This window comes from Pleuronectes platessa, chromosome 3, assembly GCF_947347685.1.
Source record: "Pleuronectes platessa chromosome 3, fPlePla1.1, whole genome shotgun sequence".
NCBI lineage: Eukaryota > Metazoa > Chordata > Actinopteri > Pleuronectiformes > Pleuronectidae > Pleuronectes > Pleuronectes platessa.
The window spans coordinates 7,572,860-7,597,652 of record NC_070628.1 but is presented as its reverse complement, the minus strand read 5'-3'; the positions used below and the strand labels follow the sequence as shown (position 1 = coordinate 7,597,652).

Sequence of the window (24,793 nt, the reverse complement as noted above, 5' to 3'; positions counted from 1 at the left end):
CCTTTATGGAAGAGTGGCAAGAAGAAAGCCATTGTTGAAAGGGATCCATAAAAAATCCCGTTTGGAGTTTGCCAGAAGCCATGTGGGAGACACAGCAAACATGTGGAAGAAGGTGCTCTGGTCAGATGAGACCAAAATTGAACTTTTTGGCCTCAATGCAAAACGCTATGTGTGGCGAAAACCCAACACTGCCCATCACCCTGAGCACACCATCCCAACAGTGAAACATGGTGGTGGTAGCATCATGCTGTGGGGATGCTTCTCTTCAGCAGGTACAGGGAAACTGGTCAGAATAGAGGGAAAGATGGATGGAGCCAAATACAGGGAAATCCTTGAAGAAAATCTGATGCAGTCTGCAAAAGACTTGAGACTGGGGCGGAGGTTCATCTTCCAGCAGGACAATGACCCTAAACATACAGCCAGAGCTACAAAGGAATGGTTTGGATTAAAGAATGTTAATGTCTTAAAATGGCCCAGTCAAAGCCCAGACCTCAATCCAATAGAGAATCTATGGCAAGACTTGAAGATTGCGGTTCACAGACGGTCTCCATCCAATCTGACTGAGCTTCATCTTTTTTGCCAAGAAGAATGGACAAACCTTTCCATCTCTAGATGTGCAAAGCTGGTAGAGACATACCCCAAAAGACTTGCAGCTGTAATTGCAGCGAAAGGGGGTTCTACCAAGTATTGACACAGGGGGGTGAATACTTATGCACCCAACAGATGTCAACTTTTTTGTTCTCATTATTGTTTGTGTCACAATAAAATTTATTTTGCACCTCCAAAGTACTATGCATGTTTTGTTGATCAAACGGGAAAAAGTTTATTCAAGTCTATTTGAATTCCAGTTAGTAACAGTACATAATGGGAAAAAGTCCAAGGGGGTGAATACTTATGCAAGGCACTGTATATATATATATACCAGGGATTTGTAAAAAGGGATATTTTCTGTTATGACCAGAATTCATCTACATCTTCCTCATGCAGAACCAAAGGATATATTCTCCTTCGCCTGCTGGTCCAAGGCCACTGCAAGTTCTGAGCTGAGGTATCGAGCAAAGGAGACGGAGAAAAAAAAAACACACGACAAAACTGAAAGACGGCGTTTAGAGCAGCAAGGTACATTTTCTATAAATCAGAAAAACCCTGAATCAAAAAGACACTGAAGCTCAGGTTCAAGCTGTCAGAGCGAATTAGCAGCATAACACAGACAGAAGTGTTCGACAGCATCACGGACACTAACACAGACAGGATACAGACGGCTAAGCAGGCAAAGAGGCTCCTGGGTAAAAACACCAATTTGCCATTTGTCAGTTAAATTAATACAGCCCCCTCCCCCCCCCTCAGAAAAAAGAAGGAAGTTGTGAATGAACAAAATGTGGTGGAGTTCATTGCATCTTGCTCTTTGCAGTTCGTAAACCGAACGCAGGTGAGATCGTCTTTTGCATCAAATGAAAACGAGACGTCAGGAGATGAATCTGAATGGAGCTTGGGGGGGGAGTGTCCACTGGGCGTGGTTTTATTTCCAGCCCGGTTTCGCGCTCCTGCTCGGCGTCGCCACCGACTTCTCAGAAAAGCTGCTGGTCTTACGATTGTCCTCGCGGGATGGAGGCGGGGTCTCGCTGCGATAGGAGCTCCGACTCGTGGCCCTCACGCTTTGCACACGCCGCAGGTTTTTCCCTTGTGGCCGCTCCTCGCCGGCGTGAACCGTGGGCGTCAACCTGTTCTGCTTCACGGAGGGCCTACGACCTACAAGGGAGGAGCTGCGAGACGGCGTGGAGGGCACGGAGGGGGGGCCCAGCTCATTCTTGGTTCTGGAGGTGGAAGCCACGGTGTTTCGGGCGAAGCTGGGGACATCGGAGGTGTTCTTTACGCTGAGGGCGTGCGAGCTGCTGTTCTCGGACGAAGCCCCGCCCTGCACCTGAACCGGAACCTGCGCCTGAACCGGACCCTGCGCCTGGGCCTGGGCCTGGGCCTGAGCCAGCGCCTGAGCCTGGGCAAAGGCTCTCATCGTGGAGCGGCACATTTTCTCCTCGGGAACAGGTTTGGGGATGTTCCTCAGCGGTTTGGCGCTCGGCTTGTGGAGGGAGGCCTTCCTTGGCATCGCATCGCGCGCCCACCTCGAAATGCCGCCGGTGAGGCTGCTTCCCTGCTGAGCTTTCGTCTCATCGGGCGGCAGACTGGAGGGTCGAGGAGGTCGTGTTGCCTTCTCTCTCCTTCCTCTAGCTGGCGTGCTCTGGTCCCGGAGAGGACGCTGGGACTCCCCGCTCTGTTTCGCCAAAGTTCTCTCTGCGCACTTGCCGCCACCCGTCCTCGTGGGCTTGCTGATGGGCACGACCTTCCTCATGCCCTGGCTCTCGCTGCTTGTGAGCGTTCGCACCACACGCACTGCGCCGCTCTTTGCAGCTTTGTTAGCTTTACTCTTCGCTTGCACCGGTTGTCTGCTGCTCTGCGCATCTTTCACTGCACCTTGTTTTCCCTCGGCCGTGTCGCAGCTCTCCGTGTCCCACTCCTCCGTTGTCAAAGACGTCGTCATGCATGTTGCGTCCACAGATTTCGGCACCGAAAGCTCATTGGTGGACACAGACTGGTTGTTGGTAGACTCTAAGTTCGAGGACAGAGAGCTTGGATCTTGTTGGCTCTCATCATCTTTGTTGCGGTCCGGTGTTGTGAAATGACGCCCCTCTTTAGTCAGAGGCGAGCTTTCAGCCTCAGAGTAATCCAGAGCGATGGAGCAGTCCGTCTCTGTGCATTCGACTATGTAAAACACTGGCTTCCTATTGGATGGTGAGGTATCGAGCGGGAGGGGTGTGTCACAGGTGGTAGAGGAAACGGTGCTGGTGTCCTCTTCTTCAGGAGAAGACCCGGCCTGTGAGGGAGGATCAGGTTTACTTCCCCATGCTTCCTTGGGATCTGCTTCTCTCTCTAAAAGTTTATCACCTGGAAAGTTGTCCAGACTGTTGGGGGGTACCCGTCTCTCCTTTTCCAAATCTGTCACCACTAAATCCCCCTGATTGACAAAGTGCATGTGATTACTGTTACTGTCTGGACCAGGCAGCTCGAAGGCCTGAGGAACTCGGATTAAAGTGTGCTTCTCCACGCTAACGTTCATGTGGCTGCTGATTGTTGGGCCGGGCTTCTGAAAGACACAAAAGGATCGCGGCAGAGCGCTGCCTTCCGACACAGACAAGTAACGATTGTTGGTGTCGCGAGGTTCCTCGTTACCATTTAACCCAGAAGAGGAGAACCTGGCCAGTGGGCTGATTGGTTCAGTTTGTGCACACGGTGGCGTCACCAGTCTGTCGCAGCCTAACTCGCGGTTGTCATCCTGCGCCGAGATCCACGGGGTCGTCCTCCGCTGCACGGGGCGGCCCGACCGCGGTAGGCTGTTAAACTTGGAACAGTCAGCGGGAGTCCCGGCGCCGCCAAACAGCTCAAGGTATCCCTGGAGTTCGCGGTCGGCTATGGAGGTCATGGTATGCCGGTGGCGGCGGGCGCTGGCAGAGCGTCCCAGCGGGGTGTGTGGACTCTGAGACCTCTGCTGGAACAGATCCAGGAGGCCTTCCTTGGTGAGCATCTCCACGTCGCTCTCGCTGCTGCTGCGACCGAACCCCCCGCTCGGGTCCGCACCCGACCATGCGAAACGCTTCTCCTCCAGCTCTCTCAGACGCCGCTGCCGGGCTGCTTCCTTCTCCTCACGATCCAAGTTGTCCTGAGAGATAATGGAGAGAGTTAGGCAGGCAAATGCACAAATAAATCAAATCAGATGAGGAGAATAGAACATTTGAAAGTTTTTTTTTACCTCAAAATTTCCAATTTCAACAAACACCTTACTTTCTTTAGTTTTCCATCAATGTTGTGTTCACAATTTGGAAGTTAAAACTGCAACAGACTGTTCGTTTCTGTTTTTCTTTCAAATTAATTTGCCTAATGTGATCGTTTCCTTAAAAACCTGTGTACTTATATTTCAGGCACAATTTTTTTTACGAAAGATTCCACGTTTCCCAGAATTCACCGATCAACATAGATAACAAACCTTTTAATAAGTATTCAGACCAAACTGACCTTAACAGCTTTCTTGAACTTAAAGCAGAAGTCCTGAAAGATGCGGAAACACTCGTCCAGCTTGAACGTGTCCTTGTCCTCACAAAAGAAGTCGATGAGGGTGTTTCCTTCTTTACGCAGCTCCAGCCTGCGTCTCTTCAGGTCCTGAAGAGTCTCTGCTGAACTCTGAAACACAATTTTTTTTTTATGTGATACACTTGCATGACATTATCTATAGCGCCTGAATCAGCAGCTGCAGAAAGGCCCGGTGGCCTGGTTCCAACTTGTGTGTGTGTGTGTGTGTGTGTGTGTGTGTGTGTGTGTGTGTGTGTGTGTGTGTGTGTGTGTGTGTGTGTGTGTGTGTGTGTGTGTGTGTGTGTGTGTGTGTGTGTGTCTGTGTGCGTTGCTGCTTCACCTGCAGAAACGGCTCCAGCTGCTGCAGCAGCACCTGATCTCCTTGAACCTTTTCCTCCAGAGTTTTAATCCGAACGTATAAAGAAGAAAACTCCACCTCGATGTTTTCCACCGAGATTCTGCAGGAGAATATTACAAAAGACAGATTGCATTTGTGAAAATCATGTTCCTGTCTGTAAAGTGTCCCTGTAGAACTAGTTCATGTGAGAACAATCTGCTGACATCACTGTCAGACTGTCATCTGTTCTATGTGAAAACATGGCCGCTGAGAGAAATGCGTGAACACATCCTGAGGGAGGGAGGGAGGGAGGGAGGAGAAATCTTGGTGCAGGAGCCACGCAGAGACGACCTTGTGAGGCTGACGGAGCCCGACAGCCTCTCTTATCCCACTGCGCTCTCGACTTGATGTGAAGTGAGACGTCAGCAGGAAGAAGAACGAGGCTGGAGGAGGTTTAACTGCCATTTATCTCATTACTTGATACATTTACACATTAATCACAGTCAGAATCCATGTGTGTCGCCCGACATTGTTCCAGACACAACGTTAAAGAGTTTGTTTACCTGGCTGCACTCTGAACATCCTGAAGTTTCTCCGGGAACTTGAGCAGCTTCTCGTCTTTTTTCTTTGCCTCCTGTGAGAGGAGAACACGTTACACAATGTTGTAATGCTGCACAAGGTAAAGTGACATCACTGCTGTGCGAGGTACCGCTCTTTGTCTGGTTGTGCAAGAGCCTGAGCCGTCCTGTCACCGTCTGCTGTCCACCTGCCTGCTGTACCCTTGGTGTTGGGTCACTGTTAACCTCAAGCACCACTGTTGTGTAAGATTTTAGATGAAACTAATTATCCATGGCTGACAAATACCTGCATTTTCCTCCATATTTTTCAGTTCTATATTACTTTGGGAGTTTTGACTGGTTTAACCAGTAGATCTGTGGCTTTCTAAACCCTGTGTAATGTTTGTGTTGTGTATTTTATCCTTGTAATACAGTGGAGGTTTAAGGATAATGCAGCCTAACAAGTAAACCTGCAACATCCAGCGACTGTGTGAAGCTAAACATCACATTTTCATGTCGTTCACTAGTTCACGTGTTGATTTAACTCCATGGTAATCTCCATAGCTCCATTCTGCTGTGTTGTATAGGATTACAGGACAAGATAGTACAGGCCCTAATGGCCTCGTGTGCATCATATTGTTCGAGTGCAGCTTTCTCTAACCATGGCGACGAAGTGCAGCAGGTTCATCCCCGGCTTGTTGGCCTTGGTGTCGGCCAATGAGAGGAGAGAGGAGAGTTTGAATCCCACAGCGTTTCCTGCGTATCCACCCTGAGGATCACAGAGGAACAACAGAGACGTGTCACAAAAACATGGCGAGAAGATAAGAGGAAAAATGTGGTTATATTCTGTATTTTCATCCTGAATATCAATCACATGAAAAGACCAAAACTAACAATGATGTCAACCAGCTAAAATCTATTGTTTATGGGTAATTTTTTTTATTCCCATTGGTACAAATCTCCACTGTTGAAACTTTATAGTTTTCATATTTTGGACCACAAATCAAACAAGATGCTGATTTTGGGTTTGCAGGAAACTGATACAGGTATTTTTCACAGCGTTGGTAGTTGTCAATATTAAAATAATAGAATAAAAGCAGCTGTGTTAACTGGACAGATGTGACAGTGTTTATGTAAAATGATCTCACAGCATTCATGATGTTCCCGGCCTGCAGCACCAGATGAAGGATGGCATGAAGCTCCTCACAGCTCAGCAGCTCTACAGGAGGAAATCAATACCGACACAATTAGAGGATCCAGAGCAGATCATAGCAGCCGTACATTTTTTTTTTTTTTATTCACAACTACCTACACCAGAGCAAACGGCTGTAATAATAAAAGCCTAACTTCCTATGTAGTTAAACTTACTTATGGATTTTGACCATTTGTCCCTTTAGTGCAACCAGACACCTTCTATTAAATAGTGTCATAAAAGTTCAACTCAATTGACCCCATGCGGTGTGGAACTAAGAGCCCTGCAATGCAGTGGGGGACACATTGTGCAGTAGAAGAGAAGGTTTAAGAAAAATCCAATAAGGCTCAGAGACGCAGACTCAGCTGAAATGACCCTGACGCTCAAGTGGTGATAATAGAAGCAGTTTATTATTTTTCAGTTTCTTGCTCATAAACTCCTCCATGTTAGTGGATGAGACATGTGCCAAATTAAAAGTAAATCTAAACACAGGTCATGATTGACGGCTGAGGCCGACTCCGGCTCCAAATGATGTCATCGATTCAAGATGCCAGCGTGGCAAAATTTCTGGCTTCAGGTTTAATAACAACTTTTACAATAATTTCTAGTACAGTTTACAATTTAAATCACATGTAAAAGGAACTTTCAACGTTTACATCATGTCTTTAAAAGCATCATTTGAGTGCTAAGGCGACTCAGCCTTCTCTTTCCACTGCGTCACCTCATCACCGGATCTCAGGTGACACATTCCTACTGTTAGTGTATCGCCTCAGACAGCTCAGATATCTGGGTCACATGCCCCCGAGTGCACGTGTCGGAGCGTGTCATCACCTTTAGTAGCGACGCGGACGGCATCGATCTCGCGGCTCATCACGGCGCAGGAAGGGACGAACTCTTCATGGAGGACCATGGCCTCGATCCGGACCTCGAACCTGTCGGGGACAGAGCCGAGCACGGGTTAAACCTGCGATGGCTCCACAAGAGAGCTGGAAACATTATGATCCGTTAAACACTTTACACATGAAGCTCTGCAGGCTTTCTTGCTTTGATGGTTTTTCATTTTCTTTCATAATATCTGTAGAAACCGGCTCATGTATGAGTCCAGACAATCGTTCCATTATTTCTCTGCAGCACAACCCCAGTATTGACGACCTCGCCACGAGACTTCTATTACAAGTGTAATTACTTTGTTAAAACCCCATGCTGTTGGAGGAAAGGCAATGTGAGGGGATTAAGATTAGGTCTTTCCAGAAAATATCAAAAGAGGTTTGTAGCAGCAGAACTTTAATCTGTGCAGGTGTTGGGTCAAAAGCAGGGTGAAATCTCCGGGGACATTGTATTTCACTTCTAACACGTTTACATTAACACATGAGAAGAAGGTGAGCAGTTCAAGCTAAACAAACAAATTAAGAGACACTTAACAGCTCAAACCCTTCATCTTTCAACAACTGTCAAACCAGTGATTCCACATTTCCGTTTAAAAGGAAGCTCCGCCACAAAAACCCGCTCACCGTGGCACCTGGATCAGGAGGAACATAAAGGAATCGACCAGCGTCAGCTTGTCTGGGTCGCCTGTAAACATCTGCAGCTTCTTGATCTGTGGACAAAACAAAGGGATAGGGGAAGCTCAGCGAACTCTAGTGTCCACGGACCATATAAACTCTCTTTTGTCATCAGTTTACTAAAAACGTCATGCTATTCAGATTTTGTTTTTAAAGGCGTCACCCACACGCACAAATAAAGCGGTCAAACACAGACCTCCTCTGCCTCAGGAAGCAGCTTCAGCAGGTCTTTGAGCGGCTCCGCCCCGTAAGTCTTCCCTTCCCCTCGTCGAATGTCTTCCACAATGGAGCGGTTGGACCTGGAAATCAGACGAGCTCATTTCAATCAGGGTTCCATGGTGAATAGCGCAGGTGCTCTCTTTTACTGGCCTCCTCCCCTGTGTTTGAAAAGACACTAAATGCACCTTTGCTGCACAGAGAGAGAGAGAGAGAGATGTTCCTGTCCGGCTTAGTTTTAATAACAAACCCCCAAAAATACTGACAAAGACAACGTTACAGACGATAATAAAATCAGTACATACAGATTTTGATTACCTTGTAAACTCAATAATGAATTCATCACTTATTCTCAGTCAAGTCTTATTACTTCCACTTTCACACAATCGGGTCTGTAGCGCTGCAACACAACACCTGACTACATCACTGCAATAAAAGAAGAGTTCGGTAATCATAAACCTCACCACACAATGCCACCCAGTAATTTATACTACCTTTATGAGCCTTATATTGTTTAGACTCATGCTCATCCAGCTCCCAGGGCCACGGTTTATAGGTTTATAGTTTCTGGGATCTCATCACTATCTAAGATAATCTGGCATTTTGCTTCCTCCCTGTGCCGTGGGCCTTGGTGCAGTCCGAGGTAAATACTGTGTATGCTTGGAAAGTATAGAAGTGCGAACTGGTATCGCATTAAAATGAGAGATGTTACGATAACAGCATCGGAAATACTTCAAATACTGCAGGAAACAAGTCTATGTACCGATCTGATATTAGTCTTTAAAGTATTTTGTTTCACCCGGAGGAAAGACCACTTGTCTTTTCCCGGAAGTTACTTCTTTGCCATTAGGTAACGTTTTTAGAAAGATAAGGAAGAAGTGATTTTTTTTTAGTGTTGTGTTAGTGTGTACTGGGAAATCCCACAAGTAAAATGACAATGTGGACCGTGTATGTCCATCACAAGAAAGAGGTTCACCAGGGCAATGGGACAAAAGGACAAACTGTGGCAGCAGAGATTGGAAACATAGACATAGACTTATATTAAAACACAGAGATCTCTGGCACAGTTTTATCCTGAACACCTCCTCGAGAGAATATATAAGATTATCACAGACCCCACATGTCCATTTTTGAATTAAATTGATGTTACTCTATATAAACAATCAAACGAGTACTGACAGGGGTAGAAGACGGCTCAGTCATTAGAGGTTTCTCCCTCTTTTAACTATATTATTAACGTTTATAGAGTTTAACTGATTTAAAATCCATCTAAACTCATGTAATAATAACTTGGATAATACATAGAGACAATATAAGACAGAGGATTAACACACACTAGTGTTGAAGTCAAAAGAAAAGCTAGTGAGGTCACTTCTCATGCTCGAACAGCCTGAAAGTCAAATGTCATTGAAATAAAGTGGTGAGCCATGCAAATGCACAGAAATGTAAACAGACACCCACAGCACACGCTTCCTTCTTTCCTTCAGACTGGTTTTGCAACCCAGTGTTCCAGTCTGGCCTGAGCACACCTCGAGATTTCCTGAACCAATTAATTACAAACAATGGAGCTGAGGAAGCTTATTAGAACGACTGACACAGATTTTGACCCTAATCTCTTTCAGTTATGAAGGTTTATTTTAAATGGAGCTTTTTTTTTTCTCAGCGAATCAGTAAAACACAAACTGAAAGAGTTTTCTCGATAAGATCAGTGTAGAGACAATGGGACAGAAGAGTGAACCAGCTTAATACACTATATTAAAGTGTACAACATAAGAAACCATAGTAAAAATCTCTCTCTTATAGTGTAAATGCGTCTTGTTCCCTGAAATCAAATTACACCGGGATCAATTATCCCCAAATGTCCGTTCTCCAATGTGATGAAGAAACAAAAGGTTAATCAGCCCATTGACCTCCTCATAATGTCCATTCATCAAATCCTCCTCAGTACTAACTTCACCTCCTTCCCATCAGTAGCAGTAATCCTCATTCACGGCCTCAGGCTCTGCAGCACAACATCTCTAAACCAGTTACACAACAACTCTGAGTTTCATTACATTTCTCCCAGTGAAATACTATACAGTATACTGGATATGCACACTGGTGACTACAAAACAACAAAACACAATGAATGTAGATGCTTCCATACAGAGCGCAGATGTTAATCCAAATGAACAGTCACCAATAATCCCCCTGAATTCAATCAAGTGGCACCACATTAAAAAAAATCTGATATCAATGTTATAAATTAGAGCCTCGACATAAACATTTGTTTCATGCGAAAATTTAACCTGTTCTTTTATGGCCTGTGTCTCATCCTTCCACCAAATTTCAAATAAATCTGCTCAGTAATTATTGCAAAATCCTGATGACAAATAAATTAACATCCTTGGCAATGTTTAATATCAAAACCCATCGTTTTTGTGCAAGTCCACACATCAGCAGCTATTTAAATGGAAAACAGAAAATGTTCTAGTCTTCTAATAGCAGCAGGTTCATAATTAATCGTATTAATGCTCAGGGTCAGACTCTGCACAACTTTGTCTCTCTATTATCTACGTTGTGTTAAAGGAGTTAAAAACATGCAGAACAAATCACCTTATAACATAAAAGCCCTAAGTTGTCGTTGTGTGTGCGATCGTTACTGTAACTTTCCAAACCTGGCAAACTGACGTCTACACCCACGTCACGCTGGGTCTGACCAGCTGACTGGAGGTCAGTGAGTATAGTCAGGGTTTGAACTTTTCTCTGTGTTTGTACAACAGTACGGACGACTTCCAGGGGACACTGTCTCAAAGTGTGCTCCCACATCTCCCCCCCCACCCCCCTCTCTAACACCAGCTGCCTCGTCCCTCTGCCCTTGAACGTGTCCGTTCAGAACAAAACACATTACACAAACTGGTTGTTTCACAGCCCTTCGCTGCAGAATCTCTACCAAACTGGGTTGAATGTGTTCTGGCAGCTCCCCAGTAAGCCTCAGTGACCCACAGTTACCCATAACACCTTCCATCATGATTCTACCAGGAAGCAGAATTGTGCAGTGGTTGGCACTGTCACCTCACAGCAAAAAGGTCCTTGGTTTGAACCCCAGTTTTTTCCTATTGACCATAGTTTTAACTCTCAGAGTGAATGATTGTTTGATTGTGTGTGTCGGCCCCATAACACTACTGACCTGTTCAGGGTGACCCCCGCCTCTTACCCAATGTCAGCCGGAACCACAAAACACTTAACATTGGTGTTCACATTAATTTGTCCCCCTGTGGGTACATATTCCACGGAGCTTTATAAAAACAGCTCTGCCCTCAGGCAGCGATGCACAACTCACTTCTTGAACTGCTTCAGGAAAATGCCGATATTCATCCCCCGCTTGGAGTCAAGAATGCTGATCTGAAAATAAAAAGGAAAGACACCATTAGTCAATTAGGCTAAAGCTGTAATTGGGCAAAAGCCTGGAAACAGGAACAAGCTTCCCTGCACCCCCACCCACCACCCAGCGTCACCCTGTGGGATATAGACATTCCACCTGGCAACGTGCACTTCACTGCTCCTTCATTAACAAAAGGCTTGTATGTACAGCATGTACAGCACATTTAAAAAAAGGCTCCATCACAAGAACTAATTATAGCTTTTAAACAGCAATTAGACACCTCTGTGGACAGAGCGACAGCAAGTGCAGCGGAGGTGGAAGAAAAGAAACCACACATACGGTTTAGTTTACATCTACATACACACAATATAACACACTGCTCAATAATATAGGGTTGAAATAATACGTTTATCCATATTCTTGTACTTAATTAGTTTAGTACAAGAACTTCTATAGATATTCTTAGTCTTCAGTTTGTTGGATAAAAAAGGAATTAATCAAAATGTAGATAATTATAAGCTGCAGCTCTTATAATAAACACGAGTGTCACGATACCAAAGACAAGTAGCCAGAAGGTAGTAGAGGCTTCTGTGTGCAGAGATTGTGTTTTTACTTGAAACTCCCACAAGTAAGTTGAGTCACAACTCTTCCCTGAAAATTGTGCAGACTTTTGAATATCCTCACGCAGGTATGACTTTACAGTTCACGTGTTATTCTTCAGGAGTACACAATGACGCGCACACACCTTTGTGTTAATTATGGACACAATCATTCATTAGCCTCAGAGAAAAAGCTGTAACTTAGCACCGTTATCTAACGTGTGCCTGCAGGGATGTCACACAATAGCAGGAGCCGTGTGCTGTGGCTTTGTGTGGTTCTGGAACTGGGACTTTGAATCCCAACAGCCGTGTGTTCCGGATCTGAAGACACTTAAGCAACGTGCAGATGTTTGCCAATGGTTTGTGGGTGTCACAGAGTCCGGTTTGTGTATTTACTGATGCTGAGGAGAAGGTGAATCTCATGGTTGTTTGCCTCTGCTAACCAGAGCAGTTTCAATGTATATAATATTTTTTTTCCAGATTCATATGAAGTCACTGTCTCCTTTGACCTTTGGCCACTGAATTCTTTGATTCTAAATGACAGCTGGTCAAAATCTGCAGACTTGAGATATCACGTTCAAGAGGACAAAACATATTTCTAGAGGCCACCACGACCTTGACGTTTGAACATCTAAATGTTATCAGTTCATCTCGGAGTCTAAGTGAACTTTTAATGTAAAATTTGACAGGATTCTCTGGAAGCATTCTTAATATCACGTACGGTAATTTCAAACAGCAAAAAAGGCCTTTGTAGGGCAACCTTGACCTTTGGCCACCAAATTCTGATCAGTTTATCCGTAAGTTCAACTGATCATTTGCACCAAATCTGGATTCATTTCCTCAAGGAGTTCATGAGATATCGTGTTCACAAGGTAAACATTGTGCTTTGAGATGTCACAGCAATCTTGACCTTTGTCGACCAAAATCTACATCAGTTCATCCTCAAGTCAAACTAAACATTGACTAAAATCCCTTAAGGCATTCCTGAGATATCATGTTCACAAGAATGGGACGGATGGACAACTCGCAAACATGATGCCTCTGTGTGTTGAATAAATCACTTCCCAGATAAAAGGTAATTCTAAATGTAGGAGGAAAACCTTCCTTCACCCAAATGACTCATGAGAATCACTCACCTCATCCTTGCTGTTCTCCTTGAATGAGCGGGTTCGGGACACACGAGCCGACGTCCCATTGGCCGGCGTTGCCCCTCGTACGCCCGACAGCGCCTCCTCCTGGTGCCCGAACAGCTCCTCCACTGAGCGAACGTCGATCTGGTACTGCTGCTGCCGCACCGCCATCGTCCAGATGTTGGGCTTCCCGTGCACCTTCTCCTCCGGGATCGGCTTCCAGAAGAAGCTGCGCACGCGACGCTTCTTCCTGGCATTGTGGCCCGTGGTCGCTGGGGGTGGCGGAGGAGGGGGAGCGCCCGGGGGTGGGGGAGGCAGGGGAGGAGGAGGGGGGGCCTGGTGCTTGGAGGTGTCCGGGCTGTCACTGAGGGAAGGTAAAGTGGAGTGTCCAGACATAGAGGACAGTTCGGAGGTGGTGATGGAGGAGGTGGTGCCGCTGCTCCCTTCACCGCTGCAGCTCTCTGGCTCATTGGCTGTGGATGGGCAACTCATCACCAGCATCACGGTGATCGGCGGTCAGCTCATGAGCTCTATGCTGAGAGAGAGTGGATCAGTAGTTCCTCTTTTTTAGGTAGTTAATTTTCTTTTAGCTGCATCGGTCTGACGAAGGTGTCCCCTTCATCTAATCACAATGAAGGGAGCATGTCCTTTCATTCTGTCCGTCTCCATCACTCGGCTGGTCGTCCATTGTGCTGGGCGCTGTGCTTTGAAGGTTACCTCCCAGGGGGAAGAGGGCGGCGATGGCCATGGAGCTACGAGAGCAACAAAAAAACAACACAGGACAGGATTATAAGGAGGCAGTCAAGCAAGCGGTCATGGACAATCTGAAATTAGGGGAAATTAAGGGATGTAGCAGATCAAAAGGGAAGGGGACCCCGGTCACAGGGGCTCACAATAATTGTTTTCTATCTTTGAAGGGCTTTGAAGTCAGGCTCTGGAGTGGATAACGGACAGAGGAGCTACACACATACAACTTATGTTACACAATCGACAACTTACAATCCCTTGTTGCAGACTGCTTAGACATTGTAAGTGGAGCTTTGCAGGTTAAAGGTGCTACCATGACTTGTTTTACTAGTCTAGAGGAAATTTCAGAATGACGTAAAACGATGGGTTAGGACTCGAGATGGAAAAACGCCCTAGAGCACCAGGTCATCCTAGCGTCATATGCTGGGTCATTCTTCCCTACTCACATTATTTACAGCCAAATATTGTGGTAGTTGTTTCCTGTTAGTGATTTCCGACAACACTACCCTGTTGAATTTCATGCAATACACCCGGGGGTATACTACAACTCAGTGATACCACTGAATCCTCATTCAAATGAAACTAAAACACAGAGATCGACAGATAAGGACATTTCTGAGACCTGTGTTTTAGGGCTGGGTTTACTTGCTCATGAATAAACTAATTTAACTAAGTTAACTGTATTTTTTACACACATCATAACCATGTGTATTTATCAGAGTAGTTCTCCAGCATAGTATGGAAAAACCCAACGCAGGTTTAAAGCTAATAGACCCGGGTTAGGGTTAGGGACAGAAGTACTTGAGTACACCCCCCCCCCCCCCCCCCCCCTTCTCTCTTTCTCGGTGGCTGTTTCTCTCAGTTGGAGGGAAGCTAGTTGTGTTTCAGGACAACACATCACTCACTGCCACAGCACAGTGATCTGATACTGCTCCGTCCGAACAATGACATGAAAAGACGTTCTTACAAACTGCAGGAGACACATCAGAAGCTTGGAGGTCACGTGGGTGAAGGAACATTATTTGGCTTCAAAGGAAATATCAAATATCATTAAGAAGAGTCACGGCTTTTTTCATCTGAAAGTCGTGAATCTCCTGACGTCTACCTCTAACACAGCTTTCTAACGTATTAGTTGTAATGTGTCATTAGTTAACATAACAGCCTTGTCCACATGAGACCCGAAGTTTATAACTAGTTAATAAAGAAGAGGACGTCACAGACGGCCTCGTGTTGCCAGCGTCCACTTAGCTGTCCCGTCCTCAGAGCCGGACCCCACCGCCACTCATGTCTAATTCATGAGTGTTGAGAACATCTGACCTCACACTGAGTCATCTCTCCCAGTGCTGCTGGAAACGTGGCTTCACAAACGCAACTACAGAGGAAACTCGAGGGCACAAAGGGATTCAACTCCCAGCAAGGAAGCACTAAAGTATTTCCCAAAATGTCAAAATAATCCTTTAAAACTGAAAATACAATTGTGCTGTAAAGTTATTTTCCTGAGTGAATTGTATTTGTAATAAAACTGCTCTTAAGATATTCAGTTCCTTCATCGCTGCAGGAATCTTCTCCTCGACAGTGATCGATTAGTGGTATTTATAATAGTGGTATTTCAAACTGGATAAAGGGGCGAAGCTCTAAGGGACATCATTGTCTAACATGATTTACAGAGGAGGAAACACACCTCTCAGTAACACAACACAGAGACGCCCTGAGGGGGGGGTGGAGGGGGAAGGAGAGACACAGCTTCCAGATTCCTCACATCCACCTGCTGCTGTGAATGAACACAGACACCTTATGGGGGCTTCATCTACAGGTTCACCTGCTGTCCACCCTGAGGCGCTCCCACTCCCATCAGTCTGTATTACCGACCCCCTCACATCGCCCACATTAACAAGGGTCAAAGTTAACATGAAGAAAGAAATGGCTTTCTGCAGCAGGGGGGGTGGGGCCCCTTTCCGATAAATCTAAAGTACACATCCTGACAGTCGGGGCCCAAACTCAGATCAGGCCACAAGCCTGGTTACAGTTATACTCACTACTGGGTCTGGTTATAGTTGTGGGTTTCACATTTTAAATAATTAATTTAACTGTTATTGTTTTGAGTAACTTAATCATTCTCTTGGTCGACTAACAATTAGCAAATTGTGATAGTGTTGTTTTCAAATGTCATGTTTGGTTCAACCATCAATCAAAACCAAGGAAATTCAGTTCACTATCAAACTTAGGTAAAATAATCACTTAGAAAATCATATTGTAGAATTTGAAATCAATTAACTGCCATGTTTGCTTAAAGAAATAATGGCTAAAACATCAAAGAACTAATCGTTGATGTCACAATGACTGAAAAATGTTCAATGTTTGTAAATCCCTGTTTTATAATATCTCACAGAATAAACTGCCAAAAAACTAGAGATAACCAGCAACTTGTTGATGCACAGACACATCACAAATTAGGGAATGACTGATGACCATTTCATACACAGCAGAAAGGGTCATTAAGTAGTTTCATGATAAGAATCACAGTCAATATCCCAAACATGAGAAACTTTGGACTTATTGTGTCCAAAAGCATATAATTAGGAAACATCTTATTTTCTTCATCCCTCCATCAGAGTCCTGGAAACTTTCTTTTTACTATTTTAATTTTAAAAGGGTTTTTCAACATGTTCCTTATTCCTTTCTGTGGATAATTCATGACTCTTGATAAAAAAACAATAAAATAGCCATGTTTTGGAGACTGATATTTATATAAAAATCATAAATCAGGTTTCATAAGGAGACTGCTTTGGAGGTATGCGCTCTGTTGGGTGCTTTTCCAGTCCGTCATCCAACTGCAGTTTCAAAATAGACTTCAGGTGATGCAGAGACTTCTGACAGCATCTTGTTCCATAAAAATCCATAATGCAAAACTGAAACGGATTTTAATCGGAGGAAACTGTCAACATGTTTCCAGGGAGCCGGCAGTTCCAAAACAAACAAAATCCCCTCTAGCCCACAACTGTGTAACACTGGAGGTCAAGGCGCCACTGCCCGCTGGAATAATCCCCTGTCGCTAACTTCCACTTCAATTTCCTCCAAGTCAGTGAGGCCCCTGCAGAGCGGAGGTCTTTCAGCGTCACCATAGGGGCAAAGAGGCGAGTTCACAGGGGATTTGTTGGATCCTGCTCCATCATCATGACCATGGGAACGCTCGTTAGCAGAGAACTCTGCGTAGGGCTCAGCGGGGCGTCGCTGTCAGACCCCGTTTGTTTTTGCTCCCTCTGACCACCTTGATCCAAACTCGTCCAAAAGGGGGGGTGAGGGGGGGGGGTGAGGGGGGGCAGGTAGTGACGGGACAGTTTGAAGCAATCAGATTTTCCTTGCCCACTCAAAACTGAAACTATAATATTTTGGTCTACAGTTTTTTGGTGATAACTCATTTAATCTGCGAAAAACGTCAAAACATTGGTGTGAAACTTCCATCACAAAGTTGATCCCAGTGTGTGTCTTCATCAAATTGATTTGTCAGACCAACAGTCCAAACCCCAGAAGAAGAATGTTAAGAATGTTAAGCTCAACATTTGTCCCTTCTGTGTGCGTGCGCTTTGTCCAACCGTCCAACGTACAGAACAGAAAAGAGAAAAGTCCACTTGGGAACTCTCTTCACAGCCCTGGTTTATCTCTGTGATTTCCATTTCTTTACAATGGAGAGGAAACAAAACAGAGAACAGAGGGTTGAGCTTATTCTCTGCATCACACACACACACAAAAACACACACACACAGTCAAATTCACACTGCCCAAGCTCCTGATGTCCAGACACCAAAGACAAAAGAGCTGTGCTGCCAGAAGACTCTCCTTCCAGACACAGAGGATATGAGAGGACACCTCTGAGGTCCAAACAGTCCTGTTTACAGTGCAGCACAGAGACTGCAGTTCATCATGTGGATGTGACAGGAGGCGACAGGCTGCAGCAGGATCACCAAGCTGCTCTGTTACATAAAAGTGCACTTATGTCTCTTATGTTGTGTACGTTAAAAACATATGCATACAAATCTTTAGACGTCAGAAAGCAACTAAGACTTACACATGTCCACACAATGGGACTAAAGCCATTTTACTCCACATGTCTTAATTTGATTATTGCTCATTCCCAGTTTGACCTTATTCAGGTGTGATCAGAAAATGATGTCAGTGATGATGGCCGTGTCTTATTCAGACTATTATCTCAATCTGGTTAATATTTGAATATTGGTGTCCATGTAGTCTATGTCTTTTTAACTCCTTAATATAAATTGCATCCTCTCAAAGTCCAGACAAAATGTGCTTCAGTTACAGAATATCAGATATCTGGTGAGCTGTAGGTCTTTTATCACCCGGGGCCACCGGTTATGTATTAGCACCAAAACACGTCAGACAAACTTTAGTTTGGAAAACACCCGCGGACAAGGAACAGATCATTCAAGGAGTCCTTGAATTTTAAAATATATTCAAAGACCGAGCACTTGGTACCTTTCATTTCTGAGTGAACCCTGGCAGAACCTAAATTATTCATACGACCACATGAATAACGTAACCTCTCCTCCTGCAGCTGTCCTGAGCAGCAACTCACCTGAGTAAACTTATGGTTGAGTGAAATATTCACTGAGCAGGAATCAACATGTACACAGCAGACTGGAAAAGGAAACTTAATGGAGAATCTCTCACTCAAGTCTGGATAGGTTTCAATTGGATGTTAATTTGCTCTTTGCTTTCGGCTTTATTAGCTGATGTGATGTTCACCTGTGCAGATCAATGACTTTAAACATTAACTAACACTAAACGCAGCCGTATCCCCTCGACGCACACAAGCTAATCACCGCTTGGAGTCTGGATGAGCGATCGAGTCGAGGAACACGTCAGTTCTCTGTTCACCGGCTGTCAAATCAGATCCTCTTCATCCCGAGAGCCTCTGAGCTCCTCCCTTAACTTCTGTTTAAGTTGGTGGTCTGAGTTCGAGACCCTGCTCCTCACATACTTTTTCAATCCTCACTTTAAAGCCAGTTCTGAGTCATTATTTTGATCTGTGATTGAAACAGTACAGCAGGTGACAAACTTCAAGATGGAGTGGAGCAGATTAGATAAGTTAACAATTAGCCTACGTCCACTTAATTCCTAATAACCAATGTTCTGCACGTTCAGGACAGCCGCCTCCAAAACAAACAGCCGTGTGGGATACAGTCGGATTAAAGCGGCTCCAACAACAGTTTTCTTCTTTCTCAAATCTGCTAAATCACTTTTAAGGAGATTATCTCACGCTGCTTCTTGTCCAGAGTGAGGAATGAATTCGTAATGCGGTCAAGGTACAGGACTCAAACCTGCTGCCATGGGAAACTAAAGCTGCCACACTGACAGACAGGGAACACTTCAACACACGTTTCTCTGCTCAGGGTCACACGAGGAGGCACTCGGACGAATTTTAGCGTTGTACACGATATAAGGAAAGATAGACGTTTTTTGTCCCGGTGGGAAATTTGCATTGGACCACAATGTCTCAATCTAAATCAAGAAATACATTCATCCATCACATACTCATCTACGTGGAGGAGATTATGGTCAAGGTCAAAACAAAAAGGCTGCAACGTACGTTCCTCTGCTGTGACTCAGAATTAACTTTGATTCACCACCATTGAAATGAATTGGAAGCAATCTCCCTTCCGTCTCTCTGCAGAGAAGCACACGGTGAGAGAGGAGAGCTGAGAGCTGTCAGATGGAGGTGAGGCCTTTTAAGTCATAATGCAGCACAGATAACCTTCATTATTTCCCCTCTTCCTCCTCAGCATCTAGTCATTTTCCAGCATAATGAGAAACACTGGATGATTCATATGTCCCCTCTACTGTTAATGAAGGGATTCAAGTTGTTAAAGTTCAGACAGAAGGAAAAGTTGCCACAGGTCCGGGGAGGTAAGTCTGAGCTTTGTTAATTGGGCGAACCGGAGATTTATCCACAAAGTTCTCTCGACAGAAAATGTGGGTTTCTGGGTTATGCAGTTAAGTCTGGAAAGAACAAAAGGCTTAGTCGGCTATTTGGGGCATTTAAAGGTTTGATTAATTATAACGTCAAATAACTTTGACACTGTGTTCTGCTGTTTGTACTTTCAGGCCTCAGTAATGAGTCACAACAGTAGATGCATGGCAACGTCTAAGGACTGAGCTTATTTTATTGGATATAACGGTGATATTATATTCAGGAAAGTACTTTTACCAAATGAGATCTCAGGTGTCTGCTACAATTGCTATGGGAATATGAATGTATATTAATACTGGCCTTTAAAAGAAGTGTTTAAAGGGAGTTTATATGATGCTTCATTTCACCAATTGACCCTAATTGACCCTAACCCTAACCCAACCAAATCTGGAGGGACAGAAGAACATCAGAACATCAAGACAACAGCTAACAATTAACCACCTCCTTGTTAACCGTAACATCACATGACTTGGAAGGTGTTGGGTTTCATGATATCAACGCACTTCTTTGACACAATTATCTCAGCCTGAAAGTAAAAAAGCACTTGTCGTACTTAAGCTCATTATAAGAAAAGATCATTGCACATTAAAACCATTCTAAACACACAAAAATTAGCTGACAGCAAAACTTGAAACTGTCTTGCAGCTGCAGTCTTTTTGCGTTGTAGCACAAACACCTGCAGAGTCAGCGAGCCCCGGATTGGGTAAAGACCATGTGCAGAGGCAGCCGCCCCCAACACAACATATCCCCCGAGCTTAGCATAAACCTGCTAATGACAGCCTGTGTCTGAAACAAGTTTTCCAGATTCGAAAGATTAAAGCTGCCACTTTGCAGAGCACGCGAGCCTGACCCGTCAATGACTGTTTAAACCGGCTTCACACGGGTTTCGGGCTAAGACTAATATGAACGTGTATATCTGCTGTAACCGAGGATCATATAATCTGATCCAAACAAACAACACATCTGTTCATCCCCCGAGAAACTGACCAAGCAGAAAAAAAAATGTCTTCAGCGTCTCACTCAGTAAAATGTTGTTGGTATCAGCAGCTGATAATTTGATGCCGTCGTCGAAAGAAAGAAATATTAGCTGATGCATGAGCTTCAAACTTCTTCCACCACATATTTATATTTCTGCTGCAATGATTTGTGGATTCTTTGATTAGTTGAACAAGATATAACTAGTTAGCAACACTTTTGAGATGACGGATTAACAATTTTAGCCAGTTATTGGACAAAAATGCAAAGATTTCTAATCTCTGTTCTTGAAATTTGCTGCTTTTCTTTGTTCTATATCTTTGCAAATAATAAAAAAAACATTCATATCTTCAGGATTTGGACTAAAGGCCAGACAAATACAATCAGGTACTAAAAGGTTAATTGATTAAATATGAATTAGTTGCTGTAGACCTTTGTGTAGGGTGATAACTGTGATGGACAAACTCTGAAAATAATACTCTCCACCAAATGGCAGACAAAGTTAGCTGGTGAACATAATGGAGTACTTAGTGGAGCTAGTAGAGATATGAGAAGACTGAACTTTGCATAACTTCTGTGAGGCTACAACAATTTAATGTATTTTTATTATTCAATACCTCTGAAAAGGAGGTAACTTGGCCCTCGATTGAATTTCAGGGGACTGTTGACCTGTTCTAGTTTTAAGGGTTTTAACTTACTTTATTCTTCTATTATCCCGTTGACTGCCTTGTTTCATTGTGATTTAAATGTTATTTTAATTTCTTCTTAACATCTTTCCTCTGCTAAACACTTTGATTTGCATTGGATCTGAATGTTGCTGGATAAATAAACATGACTCATCAGGTGGACACAGCAGTAACGCTCCCTGTTTGCTAAACTTAGCACATGAAGTAAAACCTGAATTAGAAACACAGTTATAAAGGATGTTGACATTGTGCGGCCTTCTACTAACAAGGGTGAGCACAGACGGGCACAGCAGCATCAGGCTGAGTCAGAGGGTTTTCTCCATCACACACAGCTGCTGTCAAACCGAGTCTCCTGCTAAAAAAACACAAAGGAGGAAAAGTAAACCAGTTGAAACCAAACCCACTGAGTGAGGAGGAGCAGGAGGGGGGGGGGGGGGGGATGAGAGGTGACGGGATACTTTGTCTGCGAGGCCACAGATCAAAAAAACGCAGCTCTGACTCTTCCCCCGTTTGTTCTTGTGATCGGCGTCTGGCCCTGTGGCACCACCGCTGCCACTCGGATCTCCAATTGTTGCTCCAGCAATCTGAGCCTGGTGCCGAGATATCAGCTGCAGGCAGGTCTCACCGGTGTGTGTGTGCGTCCCGGGCCTCCCACTCTGGCCCTGGTGCAGGATTCACACCAGCGACTGCCACGGTGACTCAGAACAGGCTGGGCGACCGCCTTGAGGCAACAGAGCGAACCCGCAGGCGACTGGGATGAGCGGAGGTGACAAATAAAGCAGGTGCTCAGGGTTCACCATGGAGACACGGTGGGAATGCAAACATGTTTACATGGCAGTGGGGGAAAAGTGTTTGCCGAAGAGCACGGGGACAGAGCAGGCTTCATTAGGAGCACACAACCCGAAACACCACTTACAGGCACGGATCACGTTACACACTGCTGTGACTCGGCCAGTGAGCAAGGTGCATGGATCCTCAAAGCAATGTTTAGGAGACAACGTGTTCGGGGGGAGTATTGTGTTGTTGTTGTTTCAGTCCTGAGGCTTCACACTTTCATTCTGTGTTTTGAAACGTCTTTGCCTCGACTCCTGCTTTGGGCTTGTTTTTCATCCTCATTGAGACATAAAGGACACTTCAGTTGACCCAAGTTGCCAAAAACTATTCAGCTCCTCCATGCTCCCACACAAATAAATCAAGCCCCCCCCACCCCCCACCCAATATCTTCCTCCTCGTGGTGACGTCAGAGAATTGAGTTTTCCATGTTACTCTCCGCCTCCACAGCAACTGGGGGGTGACACCGCCCTCCCCCCTGACCTGACCCACCGAGAAGCTCCTTCTTTCTTTTTCCAGGGGGAGCATTGTTCCCCACACTTGAATGGATTGCCCTCTAATTCATCTCAGCGCGGATAGATAATAGTGTACAAAAGCCAAGGAAGCCGGGGTCTGGGGTGCAGGACAAAAAACCGACAGGGCCAGAGTTATAAAGCCATACACGCTGAAGTAAACTGGTCTGTGAGGAATCCACAACAACCACCGCAGCACAGCACAGTGATTCTTACTGGAGAAATCACTTTAATGGAAAATAAAAGCGTCCACGGAGAATTACTGAACCTCTGCACTTTTGTGGTAGCAGTCGAAATCCATCAATCCCACCAGGCAAGGACAACTTCTTAGGATAAAGACACATTTGGTCACTTGTGTTTGATCCTAACTGGAGTAGTTGTTCTTCCAAAAGTCAATGTCCTCGAAATGAGAGTTAAAAGTTACAATTTGAGAACTTTTTTCTGTCCGACTTTCTTAAATAAAACAATTATCTTAAAGGGAAACAGGTTTATATGAAGAATCAGTTAAAGTATTAGTTGAATATGAATAAATACTCATCCACAATATTAGTCCTGGTAGGTAAACTGCCACGTGATAAAAACTTAAGGAGGGAACTGTCAATTGCAAACAAAGAGTCTTGACTGTGTACTAGTAAGAATTAGAGATATACATGTATGTTTACATTATTATACTTCTATAGAACAGATAAAGAGTTTTACTATAACTCAAAATAACTAATATGCTGCAGTATAGTAAAGACAAAGCCTTGCAGTATTTTTTCTCCTGGTTAATGTAAAATAATCCACATTTAATTCAGCTTCATTGTTGTTCAGTGTAAAACTACAACTAATCACATTACACAAGAGTGGCTGCTAATTTGCAAATCCCTCAAACTAGAACATATTTTACACTTTCACAAAATCCTTCCTTTAATCTGTCTTTAAGCACATTCTTGGTCACCATAGTAACCGCAATGAATGGACCAAGACCAGTTCTCTCCAAAGTGCAGAGAACGAGCTAATGGTTCCTGTGGTTCTTCACCTTAACCCATTAGCAAAGCAACAGATTCACACCCTCGAAACTCCACTGACGTGATCCCGGATCTGCACTGCAGGACATGTTCTATACCTTTCACCTGAGATGAGTGAGCAACAGCAGCAGAGGACATTTAACTCGCTCCATGGAGGGAGAGAGTGGGAGAGAGAGAGAGAGAGAGAGAGAGAGTCCTCCAGAGTCCCAGCCGCAGGTCGAACACCCTCACACGGCCGCGTCCTGCTCCACTTACCGGGGGATGAGGAGGCTGCTCCGGACACGTAATCCGCTCCGACACCGCTGGAGCTGGTCGATGAGGAGGAGGAGATGTGTTGCGTTGCGTTGCAGGTTGTGTGTCCCTGCAGCCGTGACACACACAAACACAGACCCTCACTCACTCTCACACACACACACAGACAGACAGACACACACTGACACCAGCAGCCGCAGCGCGAGCTCACTGTGGCGAGCTTCCTCGTAGGCGATTGGACCAGGTGGAACAGGCGCGTTCACGTGTGCCCCCCTCCTGTGCGCGCCACCCGCAACTTGTGACCACTGGTGCAAACATAAGTCATAACCTCTTGTACCCGGATTACAGTGACCAGCATTATCACGGTTTACAGTACTGTTGTTAGAAAGGTGTGGCAAATGTTCAATAAACAAATAAACTATATTATTATAGCAAAGTTTTATCTTGACATGATATATGTAGTAAGTAAAAATGATGAAAGTGTTTTTTGCATTTATCGAAGGTCAAAAACATATTTTCAAACGATTTGAAAAGAGAGAAAGAGATTATTACTTAAAAAGGAACTGAGATCTTTAGAAAAAAAAGATTCAGATCCAAACTGAATCAGTTTATGGAACAATCTCTACAAAGAAAATGAAAAACAACAATTCAATTCAGTATGTTAAGGAAATAGAATGAAATGTGAAAGTTTTGCTCGTTTATGTTTTGTTGTGTCAAG

At 44.6% G+C, this 24,793-nt stretch overlaps 1 protein-coding gene across 1 annotated transcript; it reads right to left on the bottom strand.

Moving 5' to 3' along the window:
* Positions 1-908: 908 nt before the first annotated feature.
* fhdc1 (FH2 domain containing 1) lies at positions 909-24,263 on the bottom strand. Its single transcript, XM_053418731.1, has 12 exons — positions 24,079-24,263; positions 13,083-13,828; positions 11,306-11,367; positions 7,964-8,066; positions 7,717-7,802; positions 7,037-7,137; positions 6,162-6,232; positions 5,675-5,782; positions 5,020-5,090; positions 4,460-4,577; positions 4,066-4,230; positions 909-3,712 (listed from the first exon to the last, which is right to left on the bottom strand). The coding sequence occupies exons 2-12, from the start codon at positions 13,575-13,577 to the stop codon at positions 1,520-1,522; spliced, it is 3,573 nt and encodes a 1,190-aa protein (XP_053274706.1). The 5' UTR covers positions 13,578-13,828; positions 24,079-24,263; the 3' UTR covers positions 909-1,519.
* Between the last annotated feature and the right edge of the window lie 530 nt (positions 24,264-24,793).